At 36.7% G+C, this 17,605-nt stretch overlaps 1 protein-coding gene across 1 annotated transcript; it reads left to right on the plus strand.

Moving 5' to 3' along the window:
• The first annotated feature begins 525 nt into the window (after positions 1-525).
• Positions 526-2,801, plus strand: LOC133243437 (germ cell-less protein-like 2). Its single transcript, XM_061410349.1, has one exon. It carries the CDS (start codon positions 840-842, stop codon positions 2,334-2,336), a length of 1,497 nt encoding a protein of 498 aa, XP_061266333.1. The 5' UTR covers positions 526-839; the 3' UTR covers positions 2,337-2,801.
• The last annotated feature ends 14,804 nt before the right edge of the window (positions 2,802-17,605 follow it).

Here is a 17,605-nt window from a genome sequence, read left to right on the forward strand (position 1 = left end):
TTCCTTGGTGGCTCAGACAGTGAAGAAACTGCCCGCCATGTGGGAAACCAGGGTTCGATCCCTGGTTCAGGAAGATCCCCTGGAGAAGGAAATGGCTACCCACTCCAGTATTCTTCCCTGAGAATCCCATGGACAGAAGAGCCTGGCAGGCTACAGTCCATAAGCTTTCAAAGAGTTAGACACAGCTTAGTGACTAACACTTTTCATACAGAAATAAGCAAAGAATATGAAGATGTACCTTATCAGAAAATTTTGAAATATCTCTTTATCTTTACTGATATTTCAAAATTATATATGTATAATTTTGTATATGTGTATAATTTTGTGCATATATATGCATATACACACATACATCAAATAAAAGTTTGCCTTCTCTATAATGAAAGAGGAATAATAAAATAATGATATACCACTATTCATCTTTTTTAAATTACTAAAAGTTGAAGGCAGATAATTATATTCAATATTGCTGACAGCTGAGAAAAGAATTCTCCCACTTGCAGTAGAAATGTGAATATGTACACTCTTTAACACTGTGATCCAAAAGCCTTTGATTCAGTCATTTCCCTTATAGGAAAGTATTTTCAAGGAAAACCTGGAGGCAGGGGCCCTGAACAATAGGCTAGACTGAATGGAAGACTGGAGGCAGTGGGCGGGGCCACAGGGAGGGAGGGGCTGGAGCAGAGAATGAAGAATGCAGAGCCTCCACTGTGACGTTTGGGACTGTGCTAAAATGCCCAAGTGAAACTAGGGCCTAAGCGGAGGTGGCACGCCACAGCAATGCTGTGGCAGAGAAGTCTCTGCAGCAGTCTCTTTAGGGGCCCTAAGAGCCTTTATCTATGGGGCCCTTGAACAGTCGGAATCTGCAATGCAGGGAATCTGGCACAGGGGAACTGCAGCAGCCAGAAGCCCAGGCAGGCCCCAGTTATGTGTCTGGAAGCCGTAAACGCAAACAGAGCACCGGTCCCAGCTTAGGCCCAGAGTCTGAGATGAGTCACAACCAGGAGGAGGATCTACAGCAAGTCGTCTGTACAAGACAGGGTAAAAAAGTTAAGATCAAATCTGAGTATGCTTACCAAACTTTATTTTTAAATGGGGAAACCAGTGACATTAAAATCCGTGCTCTGGGGAAAGTGTGGTGTTTACACAAAATGTTTTTATGTCAGTCGGACTACTTTGCTACAATGTTTAGAGATTCTGGGAAAGAATGTCACAAAGATATTATTGACCTGGAGATTAATGACCAGAATATAAATGTAGAATCTTTGCAATTTGTATTAGGCTCGTTGTATAGGAATGAATATGTCTTAATTAAGCCCCTTCAAGTTCCAAGAGTTTTGGCAACCGCGTGCCTGCTTCAAGTAGAGGACTTAATTCAGCAGTGTGATAAGACCATGAAGGAAACAATTAATGTGAAAACTGTATGTAGCTTCTATGCGGCAGCAGAGACCTATGGGTTACATTCTGTAAAGACAGGGTGCTTTGAATGGCTTCTCCACAATCTGATGACTCATCCAAGTGTTGAACTTTACAAGGAACTCAGTACAGATCTTATGAATCTGGTCATTTCTTCTTCTAATTTATTCGTAATGCAAAAGGAAATCGATATATATACTACACTCAAACAGTGGATGTTCCTCCGCCTTAACCCAGGTTGGAAAGGCACAATGAAACAGCTTTTAGTTAATGCAAACAACTGGTTTTCCAGGCACAAGGAACATGATGGTAGCATTTCCTTTCTTGAAACTAAACAAGGCATAGTATTTCAACCAGTATTTAAAAATTTGAGGTTTCAGCATATCATTTGTGACCTGGCCTCCACAAAAGTTATTGAACAAGATGCTCTAATACCTTCAGAATGGTTATCGTGTGTTTATAAACGACAATGGTATACCTTGCTTAGAGCACAACAATACAGGGAAATTGGTCCTAGAGACATCACTGAAACCGAACTTGAAGAATATAGCATGAGATGTGGCAAAAGGATTGTCAGAGATGGAACCTATGCCTGGAAGTGGTCCGGTTACAATTTCGGTGTTCATTTGTATGTCGTCTTCACCAGCCATTTTATAATTTTCAAACGACATGCTTTCAGTCAGCCATATGATGGCTCCATCTGTTTACAACCTCAAAGAAATATTGCATTCAGATTAACTTTGGTATATTTTGATTCTAGTGGAAAACTGAGCTTCAGGAAAACAACTGGTTATAAAATCCTTACCTTTGAAAAGGATGAGGAACAAATGGTAATGAAACTGGATAGCGTAGCTTTGAGCTTCCCTTTATATATATTCTGCAATTTCCTGTTTATATCATTAGAAAATCCAGGAAATTGATGATATTGTCAATTAGGCTAGCTTAGCCTTTTGAAAACTTCTGGTGTCTCATTTCATTTAATGGCCTACTGTTAAACACAATAAAGATGAACAATAGCAAAAGAAAATAATCTTTTGAATGTAGAAACTATCATAAATTACTCTCTTCATTTTATTTCTATGTATCTGTGAAGAAAAAGTTCAATTCCAAGAAAATATCTGTGAAACCAAATAGTCAGTGATGAAACCAAAAAGACATCTTTTGCTTTTCATTTACTATTCAACAGGCATGCTCCAAATGGAAACAATAGATTGTATGTCCAAGAACCAAAAAGAAATTAACTTGCTGCATAAATTTTACTCTAACCAATATTGAGACAGAATAAAGAATTCTCTTCCTTGCGGAAATGATTGTGCAAATGTGGCTTTATTTGAAGCACTGTATTACAGGAGAAAATAAATCATGAAGTAAAACCTGAGATTAGAGATTCTTTTTTGGTTTCTGTAATATAGAGTTACAAATTATCAGACAATGTCAGGTTATACAATGTGACATACTATACATGTATCATATGTTAATATAATAATACATACTATATATCATTATATATATTAATTACATAATATATAAAAATGTAGTACTAGTCACTTTTCACTTTCATGTACTGGAGAAGGAAATGGCAACCCACTCCATTTTTCTTGCCTGGAGAATCCCAGGGACGGGGAGCCTGGTGGGCTGCCGTCTATGGGGTCGCGCAGAGTCGGACACGACTGAAGCGACTTAGAAGAAGAAGAAGAAGTTCATATAATTTTATGTATTATGTTAAATACATACAAATAACATTATATATGTATATATACGTATATGCCCATATATATTTATAAGTTTGTAAAGACCAAAGGGAAATAATTTTTGAAATGGCTAACTAGGCACTATAGACTAAAATGGATTTCCACAAACATCATTTATTCCTATGAATATGTAGATATCAGTAATCTCAAAGTATCTTCTTCATTCTTTCTGTTTGTTTTTATATTGGACATACTTCTCATTTTTGCCAGAATGCATTCTTTGCAGGATATTCGGGCTTCCCTGATAGCTCAGTTGGTAAAGAATCTGTCTGCAATGCAGGATACCTGGGTTCGATCCCTGGGTTGGGAAGATGCCCTGGAGAAAGGCAAGATTACCCATTTTAGGCCAGGGTATTTAATGTAACATTTATTTCAAAATAGAAGCCAATAGCATAAAAAATTATTTCATTATAAATATGTCTTCTAAACAATTCCTGAGCTAGGAAGAGAAGGCCCAGTCAGTCTGTCCAGCTGACTAGTGCAACATTCAAATATTCATTTAATACTTGAATGTCAAATGTTAATATTTGAATATATAATATTTATTTAATATTTGAATATTTATGCAAATGTTTTTATATTGCTTTTAATATAACTGCCTTTTTCTATGAACACACATATTGATTATATCTCTTCTTGAGTACCAAGCATGCAATTGAGAGTAATTTTCTTTAATGTGCTTTCTACAGCTCTTTTTTAACTTTTGTTTACCAGGCCCTACTCTTTCTCAGGTGGGTTCAAGGGCGATGATGATGTTTTTGTGAACACCCATCATCTCCTGAATTACTTGAATAGCTTATCCAGGAACAAAGCCAAAGATTTGTTTATTGGTGATGTGATTCATAATGCTGGACCTCATCGGGATAAGAACCTCAAGTACTACATCCCAGAAGTTGTTTACACTGGCGTCTACCCGCCTTATGCAGGAGGAGGCGAATTCCTCTACTCCAGCCACCTGGCCCTGAGACTGTACAATGTGACTGACCGGGTCCTTCTCTACCCCATAGATGATGTTTATACTGGAATGTGCCTTCGGAAACTCGGCCTCGCTCCAGAGAGACACAAAGGCTTCAGGACATTTGATATAGAAGAGAAAAGCAGGAGTAACATTTGTTCCTATGTAGATTTGATGTTGGTACATAGTAGAAAACCTCAAGAGATGATTGATATTGGTCTCGGTTGCAGAGTGCTCATTTAAAATGCTGAATTATGTGCAAACTACATTTTACACAGAAGTGTATCTCAAATAGTTCCCATTTGTGTTCTCTTCCATTAGAGGTCATTTCTATGTAAAACCATCAAAATTGCCTTTATAGGTCATGTCCATTTGACGGCCTCTAAACCCTTCAGTTCAGACGGTAAAGCATCTGCCTGCAATGCGGGAGAGCTGGGTTCGATCCCTGGGTCAGGAATATCCCCTAGAGAAGGAAATGGCAACCCACTCCAGTATTCTTGCCTGGAGAGTCCCATGTACGGAGGAGCCTGGGGGGCTACAGTCCATGGGGTCGCAAAGAGTCGGACACGACTGAACGACTTCACTTACTCACTCATATTCTACAAGGCATACGAATCTTGAAGTTAATTATATCATGATTATTAATAACATATATTTGAAGTTTATTTAGAATGAGAAAGTGAATTGACAGTAATCTGATTAATCAGTATTTGCATAATAATTTTGTATTATTTCAGGTTACCATTTTCTTGGGTATTGTTCTCATGCTACTGAGGGCAAAGTGAAGTTCTTCATATCCTTAAAAGTTCTTTCTAGCAAACATTTTATCTAATCTGTCTTCTTTTCACATTTCTTTTTTTCAATTTTTAATATTTTTTTAAATTGAAGTATAAGAGCTTTACAATGTTGTGTTAGTTTCTGCTGTACACCAGTGTGAATCAGCTATGTGTGCAAATATGTGCCCTCCCTCCTTGAACCTCACTCCCACCCACTCCATCCTCTGCCTCTTGGTCATCAAAGAGCACTGAGCTGAGCTCCCTGTGCTACACAGTAGCTTCCCGATAGCTATCTATTTTACACATGGTAGTGTATATATGTAAATCTTAATCTCCCAATTTGTCTCACCTTCCCCTTTCCTGCCTTTGTCCACGTGTTCATTCTCTAGGTCTGCATCTCTATTCCTGCCCTGCAAATAGTTTCATCTGTAAGATTTTTCCAGATTCTAGAAAAATTACATTCTCTAATATAGAAAATAGACCAAAAATAACATTTTCTAGCTAAAAGCATTAAAATATTATATTTGTTTTTATCTTTCTGACTTAATTTACTCCTTGTGACAGACTCTAGGTTCATCCCCATCACTGTGAATGACTCAGTTTTGTTCCTTTTATGGCGTAGTAACATTCCATTGCATATATGTATCATATCTTCTTTATCCAGTCATCTGTCAGTGGACATCTAAGTTGCTTCCATGTCCTGACTATTTTAAGTAGTGCTGCAATTAACACTGGGGTACATGTGTATTTTAGAATTACAGCTTTCTCGGGCTAATGGAATTGCTGGGTCATATGGTAGTTTTATTGCTAGTTTTGTAAGAAACCTCCATACTGTTCTCCATAGTGTTTGTATCAATTTACACCCATGAGTCAACTAATAGTCACTAATATTTCACAAGGGGGACAAGAAAACTCAATGGGGAAAGAATAGTCTGAACCAATACAGTATTGTAAAGTAATTAACCTCCAATTAAAATAAGTAAATTTATATTTAAAAAATAAAATAAATAATGTTGGAGTAACTGGGCAACCACATGCAAAAATGGAAATTGGGCTTCTGTCTTATACTACTCACAAAGAGTAAACTCATATTTAATTAAATATTTAAATGTAATACCTGAAACCATAAAACTGATAGAAGAAAACATACCAACAAAGCTCCTTGACACCAGTCTGGCAACAATATTTGGCATATGACATGAAAAGCGAAAGCAACAAAAACCAAAATAAAGTTTCTGAGACCACATCATAACAACATTTTTCTGCACAGAAAAAGGTATAATCAACAGTATGAAAAGGCATCTACAGAGTGGAAGATATTATTTGCTATTCATGTATCCTATAAGGGGTTAATATCCTAAATATATAAGCAATTATCCAAGACAATAACAAAAAAAATCTGATTAAAAAGGCAGATTTCCTTCCCATTTCGGTCACCACAGGGCACTGAGTAAAGATCTCTCTACTATACCATAGATTCTCATTAATTTATCTATTTTTTTACATAGTATCAATAGTGTATATGTGTCAATCTCAGTCCAAGGAAAGAGGATGTGTGTGTGTGTGTGTGTGTGTGTGTGTGTGCACATAGCTGATTCACTTTGCTGTACAGTAGAAATGAACACAACATTGTAAAGCAACTATATTCCAATAAAAATTGATTTTAAAAAGATACAGAACTGGCCAGTCACTACAAAGGAATTTGTTCTTGTTATCTTTTGTATAGTCACACTCACTTCCCTACATCAATGTCTATCCTGTAGTATCCACTTTTACAATTTACCATTAAGAATGTTATATAAATGTACTTACACACTATGTAAAATTTTAAAATTAAACTTAAATTTTTTGATATAATTAGTTTCACCTGCAGTTGTAAGAACTGATACAGAGTCCCAATTCACTCTTTGTCCAGTGTCAGTGGTAATATCTTGCAAAACTGGAATACAATATCACAATTAGGATTTTAACATTGATACAGTCTAGATACACATTTCCATCATTACAAGGAACATTCCTGTTGCCCTTTTAGAGTCACATCACTTCCTTGCTTCCTCCACAACCATCCTTTCTACCACTGGAACCTCAAATCTGTTTATTTCTATTATTTTGTAATTTCTTAGATGTTTTTATAAATGTGACACATAGTATATAAAATTTTTGGATTACATTATTTTCAATTCATTTTTAAAAATAGGCAGAGGGCCTTTCCAAAAAATACATATAAATGTCCCCTGGGTGCATGAAAAGATGCTCATCATTATTAATCAGTAGGGAAATTCAAATTAAAATCACAATGAGATATTACTTCACACCACTTTGAAATGTTGTTATCAAAAAGGCAAAAGATACATGTTAGCAAGTAGGTGGAGAAAACAGAATCCTCGTGCACTGTTTGTAGTAGTAAATTGGTAAAGCCACTGTGGAAAACAGTATGGAGGTTTCTCAAAAATATTAAAAATAAAACTACAGTATTATCCAGCAAGCTCACTTCTAGGTGTATATCCAAAGGTAAATAAAACAGGATATCAAAGAGTGCACTCCCACAGTTACAGCAGCATTATTCATAATAATCAAAATAGAAATGTGTCCATCACTGATAAAATGGACAAAGAACATTATGTATGAATAATATTATACACCCATAAAAAGCAACCTTCCATTTGTGACAATGTGGATTGAGATTTAAGGCATTATAAATGGAATAATTCATACAGAGACAGATAAATAATGAATAACTTCATTTACACATGGATTATAAAAAGCTGAACACAGAAATATAGAGTGGTGATTGCCAAGTTCAGTAGTGTAGAAGAAATTCGGAAATTGTCAAAAGGCACACATAGCTGTAAGATGAATATTTCAGAGTTTTAGTGAACACTGTTATTCATTGTTTTTATTGTTAGCAACAGTGTAATATACACTTGAAAAATTTATTTCAAGTTCCTCTTCTCTTTCTGCCATTAGAGTGGTGTCATCAGCATATCTGAGGTTGTTGATAATTCTCCAGGCAATCTTGATTCCAGCCTGTGATTCATCCAGCCCAGCATTTAGCATGATGTACTCTGCATATGTTAAATAAGCAGGGTGACATACATCCTTCCCAATTTTGAACCAGTCGATTGTTCCATGTCTGATTCTACTTGTGCATCTTGACCTGCATATAAGGTTCTCAGGAGACAGGTAAGGTGGGTCTGGTAACCCCATCTCTGTAGAAATTTTCCATATTTTGTTGTAATCCACACAGTCAAAACTTTAGCACAGTCAGTGAAGAAGAAAGAGCTGGATGTTTTTCTGAAAATTCCTTGCTTTCTCTATGATCCAATGAGTGTCGGCAGTTTGATCTCTGGCTCCTCTGCCTCTCCAAAACTCAGCTTCTACATCTGGAAGTTCATGTTCTGCTGAAGCTTAATTTGAAGGATTTTGAGCACTACTTTGCTAGCATGTGAAATTAATGCAATTGTACAATACTCTGAACGTTCTTTGGCACTGCCCTTCTTTGGCCTTGGGATTGGAATGGAAATTGACCCTTTCCAGTCCTGAGGCCACAGCTGAGTTTTACAAATTTGCTGGCATATTGAGTGCAGCACTTTAACAGCATCATCTTTTAGGATTTGAAATATGTCACCTGGAATCCCATCACCTCCACTAGCTTTGTTCATAGTAATGCTTCCTAAGGCCCACTTGACTTCACACTCCAGGATGTCTGACTCTGAGTGATCACACCATCGTGGTTATCTGGGTCATTAAGACCTTTTTTGTATAATTCTTCTGTGTATTCTTGCCACCTCTTCTTAATTTCTTCTGTTTCTGTTAAGTCCTTATAGTTTCTGTTCTTTACTGTGCCCATCCTTGCATGAAATGTTCTCTTGATATTTCCAATTATCTTGAAGACATCTCTAGTCTTTCCCATTCTATTGCTGTCCTCCATATTTTTGCATTGTTCACTTAAGGTTGTTTTTTTTTTTTTTTTTTTTAATCTCTCCTTGCTCTTCTCTGGAAATCTTTCCCTTTCTCCCTTGCCCTTTCATTTCTCTTCTTTATTCAGCTATTCGTAAGGCCTCCTCAGAAAGCCACTTTGCCTTCTTGCATTTCTTTTTCTTTGGGATGGTTTTGGTCACCACCTCCTATACAGTGTTACAAACCTCTGTCTATAGTTCTTCAGGCACTCTGTCTACCATAACTAATCCCTTGGATATTTTCCTTACCTCCACTGTATAATCATAAGGGATTTTATGGAGGTCATACCTGAATTGTCTAGTGGTTTTCCCTACTCTCTTCAATTTAAGCCTGAATTTTCAATAATGAGCACATGATCTCATTCACAGACAACTCCAGGTCTATTTTTATTGTTTATATAGAGCTTCTCCATCTTCAACTGCAAAGAATATAATTAATCTGATTTCAGTATTGAAATCCATGTGTAGAGTCATACTGTTGGAAGAGGGTGCTGGCTATGACCAGTGTGTGCTCTTGGCAAAACTCTGTTAACGTTTGCCCTACTTCATTTTGTACTGCAAGGCCAAAGTCACCTGTTACTCGAGGTAATTCTTGACTTCCTACTTTTGCATTCCAATCCCCTATGATGAAAAGACCATCTTTTTTGGTATTAGTTCCTGATGGTCTTCATAGAACCATTCAACTTCAGCTTCTTTGGCTTTAGTGGTTGGGACATAGACTTGGATTACTGTAATGCTGAATGGTTTGCCTTGGAAACAGACTGAGATCTTTCTGTTATTTTTGAGATTACACCCAAGTACTGCATTTCAAACCCTTTTGTGACTGTGAGGGCTATTCCATTTCTTCTAAGGAATTCTTACCCAGAGTGGTAGATATAATGGTCATCTGAATTAAATTCTCCCATTCCTGTCCATTTTAGGTCACCTATTCCTAAGATATTGGTATTAACCCTTGCCATCTCCTGCTTGACCAGGTCCAGTTTACCTTGATTCATAGACCTAACATTCCAGGTTCCTGTGCAATGTTGTTCTTTACAGCATCAGAATTTATTTTCACCACCAGGCACATCCACAATTGAGCACTGTTTATGCTTTAACCCAGTCTCTTCATTTTTTCTGTAGCTATTTCTCCACTCTTCCCCAGTAGCATATTGGACACTCTCTCCAATTTGGGGGGTTCATCTTATTTTTTTCATGTCTTTTTGCCTTTTCATGCTGCTCATGGGGTTCTCGAGGTAAAAATACTGGAAAGGTTTGCCATTTCCTCCTCCAGGGGACCACATTTTGTTAGAACTCTCAACTCAGACCTGTCTGTCTTGGGTGGCCCCAAGACATAGTGTTCCATGATGTTCCGTGTTGGCTACAGAGTCATAGTCTTCAAAGGAAAGCATTCACTCCGGGACCAAAGCAATGCATTTGCTCAGGTCTTTACAACAGAGTAGCAGCTTTATTTAAAGTTAAGAAGTAACAGAGACAGCTTCTGACACAGGAGCCAGAAGTGGGTAGGAAGAGATCAGAAGGGGGTAGGAAGAGATCCATCCATGGCTTTTAAGACAAATCATTATATACCTTTTGACTTGTTAATAGCTTTTGTATAGGATTGGCTGGTTAACATTGGGTCAGTTTGTTTTCCTTAGATCTTGTAACAAAGGCCAATCTCTTGATAACATCAAAGAAACCAGCCCATATGGCTCTGATGTTATCAATTAACCAGCTCCCTAGCTCCCGCTTTTGACATGTGTGAATGGACATAAATCCCAAATGGACATAAATTCCAGGACCAGGGCAATTACATGACTGGGCCCATGGACTCCCTATCAACCTGCCTAAAGAATGCTACCTATCAATAGCTTCACTGAGTTTCACAAGCCCCTTTGCCACAACAAGGCTGTGATCCATGAAGGGGTATTCTTTTAATATGCTGCTGTACCATCTGTGTATCTTCTTTGGTGAGGTATATGCTAAGTTCTTTTGTTCATTTTTAAAATTTTTACATTGTATGCTGTTGTTGTTTAGTCACCAAGTGGTTTTCGACTCTTTTTTTAAAAATTTACATTGTATGTTGTTGTTTAGTCACCAAGTCGTTTTCGACTCTTTTGTGACCCCGTGGAGGGTAGCCTGTAGCCTGCCAGGCTCCTCCATCCATGGGATTTCCTAGGTAAGAATACTGGAGTATGTTGCCATTTCCTTCTCCAGGAGATCTTCCAATTCCAGGATTTGAATCTGCATCTCCTGAATTGGCAGGTGGATTCTTTACCAGCGAACCATCATGGAAGCCTTTTACATTTTATATTATTTTTTAAAACTTTTAGTTGATTTACAGTGTTACGTTAGTTGCACATATACAGCAAGGTGATTCAGTTTATATATAAATCTATTCTTTTTAAACTTCCTTTCCATCATAGTTTATTATAAGATATTAAATATAGTTCCCTGTGCTTTCCTGGTGGCTCAGAGTTTAAAGCGTCTGCCTGCAATGCGGAAGACTGGGTTCGATCCCTGGGTGGGGAAGACTCCCTGGAGAAGGAAATGGCAACCCACTCCAGTAGTCTTGCCTGGTGGGCTACAGTCCATGGGGCCGCAAAGAGTCAGACACGGCTGAGCGACTTCACTTTCACTTTTCCTGTGTTATATAGTAAGTTCTTGTTGGTTATCTATTTTATGTATGATAATATGTATATTTTAATCCCAGACTCCTAATTTATTGTTTCCCATTCTCCCTTTGGTCACCATAAGTTTGTTTGCTAAATATCTGAGTCTATTTCCTTTTTGTATATAATTTCATTTGTATCATCTTTTAGATTCCACTGACAAGTAATATCATATACTTGTCTTTCTCTGACTTACTTCCCTTTGTATGAATATCTCTAGGTACATTCATGTTGTTTAAATGACATTATTTATTTTTTATGTATATATACCACATTTTTTATCTATTCATCTGTTGATGGACACTTAAGTTTTTTATATGTCTTAGGTACTGTGGATAGTGATGCTATGAACCCTGGGGTGCATGTATCTTTTCAAATTATGGTTTTCTCCAGATATATGCCCAGGAGTGGTTTTGCTGGTGTCCTCCAGATATGTGGCCAGGAGTGATTTTGCTGGGTCTTATGGTAACTTTCTTTTTAGTATTTTAAGAAACCTCCATATTGTCCTCCATAGTGACTGCACCAATTTACATCCCCACCAGCTGTGTAGGAGGGTTCTTTTTCTGCACACCCTCACCAGCATTTATTATTTGTAGACTTTTTGATGATGGCCATTCTGAATGGTATGAGATGACCTTACTGTTGTTTTGATTTGCATGTCTCTAATAATTGGTGATACTGAGTATCTTTTCATGTGCCTCTGGCCATCTCTATGTCTTCTTTGGAGATAAGACTATTGAGATCTTCCCATGTTTTCATTCGGTTCTTTGATTTTTGATATTAAACTGTTTGCATATTTTGGAAATTAATCCCTTGTCAGTAGCATCATTTGCAAATATTTTCCCCATTTTGTAGGTTGTCTTTTCGTTTAGTTTATGGTTTCTCTTACTGTATCAAAAATTTTGAATGTAATTAGATAGCATTTGTTTGTTTTTATTTCCATTAGCTGAGGAGATGGATCTCAAAAGATATTGCTATGATTTATCGAGGAGTGTCCTGCCAGTGCTTTCCTCTGGAAGATTTATAGTATCCAGTCTTATGTTTAGTTTACATTTAATTCATTTTTAGTGTATTTTTTTGTATGGTATTAGAAAATGTTCTAATTTCATTCTTTTACATGTAGCTGTTCAGTTTTCCCAGCAACACTTGTTGAAGAGGCTTTCCTTGCTCCATTGTATATTCTTGCCTTCTTTCTTATAGATTAATTGACCATAAGTTCATGGGTTCATGTCTGCTCTATCCTTTTCCATTGATCTATACATTGGTTTCTGTGTCAGTATCATACACTATTGATGACGGTAATTTTGTAATATAGTCTGAAGTCAGGGAGCCTGATTCCTCCTGCTCTATGCTTCTTTCTCAAGATTGCTTTGGATATTCCATGTTTTTTGTGTTGACATGGGTATTGGCTTATTTTCTGTTTTAGTTTTAAGATATTTTTGTATAATTTGGATAACAATGCTTTATCAGATGCGTGTTTTGCAAATATTTTCTCCTACGCTATTGTTGACCTTATCACAAAAGCTTTTTTTTTTCTTCTTTTAATGAAGTCCAGGTTATCAATATTGTGGTTCATGGATATTGCCTTTGGTTTTATATCAAAAGGCATAAGCATTACCGTCTTTGAGTTTTATAATTTTGTGTTTTACATTCATCTATGACAATTAGAGTTATTTTTTAGTGAAGTTAGTGAAGAGAATAAAATTTGTGTTTATATTTCTTTTTGCCTGTGAATATCCACTTCTCCAGCACCATTTGTTGAAAACCCTATCTTTGTTCTGTTCCATTGCCCATGCTTCTTCATCAAAGATGATTTAACTATATTTATGTACATCCCTGTGGAAAATTCTGAAGGAGATGGGAATACCAGATCACCTGACCTTCCTCTTGAGAAATCTGTGTGCAGGTCAGGAAGCAACAGTTAGAACTGGTCATGGAACGGCAGACTGGTTCCATATAGGGAAAGGAGTACATCAAGGCTGTATATTGTCATCCTGCTTATTTAAATTATATGCAGAGTGCATCATGAGAAACGCTGGGCTGGAGGAAGCACAAGTTTGAATCAAGATTTTCAGGAGAAATATCAATAATCTCAGACGTGACACATATGCATATGGCAGAAAGCAACGAAGAACTAAAGAGCCTCTTGATGAAAGTGAAAGAGGAGAGTGAAAAAGTTGGCTTAAAACTCAACATTCAGAAAACTAAGATCATGGCATCTGGTCCCATCACTTCATGGGAAATAGATGGGGAAGCAATGGAAACAGTGGCAGACTTTATCTTTTTGGACTTCAAAACCACTGCAGATGGTGACTGGAGCCATGAAATTTAAAGATGCTTGCGCCTTGGAAGAAAAGTTATGACCAACTTAGACAGCATATTAAAAAGCAGAGACATTATTTTGCCAACAAAGGTCCGTCTAGTCAAGGCTATGGTTTTTCCAGTAGTCATGTATGGGTGTGAGAGTTGGACTATAAAGAAAGCTAAGCGCCAAAGAATTGATGCTTTTGAACTGTGGTGTTGAACAAGACTCTTGAGAGTCCCTTGGACTGCAAGGACATCCAACCAGTCCATTCTAAAGGAAATCAGTCCTGAATATTCATTGGAAGGACTGACGTTGAAGCTGAAACTCCAATAATTTGGCTGCCTGATGTGAAGAACTGACTCATTGGAAATGATCCTGATTCTGGGAAAGATTGAAGGTGGGAGGAGAAGGGGACGATAGAGGATGAGATGGCTGGCTGGCATCACCAATTCAATGGACATGAGTTTGAGTAAACTCCCGGAGTTGGTGATGGACAGGGAAGCCTGGCGTGCTACAGTCCATGGGGTCGCAGAGAGCCAGACACGACTGAGCGACTGACCTGAACTGCACTGAATGCTAGGCTCATAGAATGAGGTAGGAATACATCTGCTTCTTTCCTCTGAAATAATTGTAAGGAACTGGAATAACTACTTCCTTAACTATTTGTTAGAACTCAGCAGCAAAGCATTTAGGTGTGGCACCACTTTTTTTAAGGTTATTACTTTTATTATTCAATTACTTTAATAAATATAGTCCTATTAAGATTGTCTGTTTCATCCTGCGTGAGCTCCGGCAGGTAGTGTCTTTCAAGGAATTGACCCATTTTATATAGGTCATCAGATTAGTGGGCATATAGCTGATGATTGTAATTAATATTTTTATATCCTTTGGATCTGTAGTGATGTCCTTGTTTCTGATATTGGTAACTTCTGTCTTCTCTCTTTTCTTCATTCAACTGTCTAGAGCATTAATAACTTGATTGATGTTTTCAAAGGACTAACTTTTTGTTTACTTGATATTCTATCAATTTGTGTTTTAAATTTCATTGACTTCTGCTCTAATTCTTTTTATTTTCTTCTGTTTACTTTGGATTTACTTTGTTTTTATTTTGTCTAAGGTAAAACTTAGGTTATTAATCTTACATCTTCTTTATTTTCCGATATATTAATTTAATGGTATAAATTTCCCACTAAGCACTGGTTTCACAGCACCCCACAAACCGCATGTTATGTTTTAATTTAGCTCAAAATGTTTTTAAAATTTCTCTTGAGATTTCTTCTCAGGACCATTTATGAGTGTGTGTTTATTATCCATGTACTTGAGAATTGCCAACTTACAATTACATAATTAATTACAAATTTAATTCCATTGTGGTCTGAAAGCAGACATTTTTTTTTTGTTTCTCTACTTCTAAATTTGTTAAAGTGTTGTTTATGACCCAGAATTTGGTCTTAGTGTTTCATATGAGCTTGAATATTCTTCTATAAAAGAGTCTATAGATGTTGATTGTAAACAGTTGATTGATGTGTTGTTGAATTTAGTTATGTCCTTAATGATTTTCTGCCTGCCAGATCTGTTCATTTCTGATAGAACTGAGCTGAAGTCTCCATCTCTGATTGTGGATTCATGTATTAGTATTTCTCTTTGCAGTTCTACAAGTTCCAGCCTCATATAATTTGAGAATTTGTTTGGTAAATACCTGCCTTCTTAGAGAATTGATCTCTTTATCACTATATCATTCCCTGTTTAGCCTTCACAACTCTGTTTGCTTTAAAGTATGTACATCTGAAATTAATAGCATATCCTTGCTTTCCTTGGATATATTAGAATAGTGTAACTTTCTCCATCAGATTACTTTTAATTGACATGTGTTTTAATATTTAAAGAAGAGTTCTTGTAGGAAATATAGTTAGGTCTTGTTTTGTTATTCCTCTGACAATTTTATCTTTTATTTGGTGCATCTAGATTATTGCTATTCCTATTAATTTTTGATATAGGTGTTGGAGAAGACTCTTGAGAGTCCCTTGGACTGCAAGGAGATCCAACCAGTCCATTCTAAAGGAGATCAGCCCTGAGATTTCTTTGGAAGGAATGATGCTAAAGCTGAAACTCCAGTACTTTGGCCATTGACTCATAGTTAACTCATTGGAAAAGACTCTGATGCTGGGAGGGATTGGGGACAGGAGGAGAAGGGGACGACAGAGGATGAGATGGCTGGATGGCATCACTGACTCGATGGACGTTAGTCTGAGTGAACTCTGGGAGTTGGTGATGGACAGGGAGGCCTGGCGTGCTGCGATTCATGAGGTCGCAAAGAGTCGGACACGACTGAGCGACTGAACTGAACTGAACTGAACTGAAGTTTATTATATACCAAATTTGTTATTTTTTCCTTTGTCACCTTTGTTCCTATTTTTGTTTGCCAATTTTTTTTTTTTTTTTTTGCATTTAGTGATTTTAAATAGAACAATTTTTTTGGTAAATCTATTTTCTCTCCTTTCTTAAAATATTTATACTTTATTTTTTTCATTTCTTACTGGTTGCCTTAAAGTTTACAATATACATTTACATATAATCCAAGTGTGCTTTCAAACAACACTGTACCACTTCGTGGTAGTGTACCATATAATAACAAAATGCTCCCACCATCACTTGTAATATTACTGTCATTCATTTCACACATATAATACTTCCCAGGTGGCTCAGTGGTAAAGAATCCACCTGTAATAGGAGCTGCAGGAGATGCAGATTCAATCCCTGGGTTGGGAAGATCCCTTGGAGGCAGAAATGACAACCTATTCCAGTATTCTTGCCTGGATAATCCCACGGACAGAGGAGCCTGGCGGGCTACAGTCTAGAAGGTGGGTCATAAAGAGTTAGATACAACTGAGCATGCACTAAAACTAATGCAAGCAAGTATATGTGAGCATATGCTCACTCATGTGTGTGTCACACAGTCATATTGTTGGTATGATTCTGAACAAACTGTTTTCTATTAGATCAATTAATAATAAGCAAAGTTTTTATTTCACCTACACCTATCCATTCGTCCGTACTCTTCCTTTTGTGTAATTCTTTTTCTCTGAAAAGCATTATTTCCTTTCTCTCCAAAGTATTCACCTAAATATTAATTGCAAGCTATGGCAACAGATTCCCTCAATTTTTGTTTGTGTGAGAAATTTTTGATTCTCCTTAAATTTTCAAAGATAATTTTGCAAGTTTGGATTATTATTATAATTTCTGCTAATTGAGGTATATGACAATTTTTTATGTTGGAGTATAGTTGATTAGTTTATACTTTGTTGATGTGTTAGTTTCAGGTGTACAGCAAAGTGATTCAGTTATACAGATAAATGTATCTGCTCTTTTCAAATTCTTATCCCATTTTGATTATTATAGTATATTAAGCTGTGCTATAGAGTAGGTCCTTGTTCATTATCTACTTTAAATAAAACAGTGTTTACTGTCAATTTCCAACTCCCAATATATCTCCTCCACACACACACTTCTACCATGGTAACCATAAGTTTTTCTCTAAGTGTATGAGTCTGTTTCTGTTTGTAAATATATTCATTTGTATCTTTTATTAAGATTCTGCATATAAGTGACATCATATATGTGTCTTTCTCTAATTTACCTCATGTAATATGATAATTTTCACTTGCATCCCCCTTGCTGTAAAAGGCATTGTTTCATATTTTAATGACCAACCTAGATAGCATATTCAAAGCAGAGACATTACTTTGCCAACAAAAGTGCGTCTAGTCAAGGCTATGGTTTTTCCTGTGGTCA

Source organism: Bos javanicus, chromosome X (assembly GCF_032452875.1).
Source record: "Bos javanicus breed banteng chromosome X, ARS-OSU_banteng_1.0, whole genome shotgun sequence".
Classification (NCBI taxonomy): domain Eukaryota; kingdom Metazoa; phylum Chordata; class Mammalia; order Artiodactyla; family Bovidae; genus Bos; species Bos javanicus.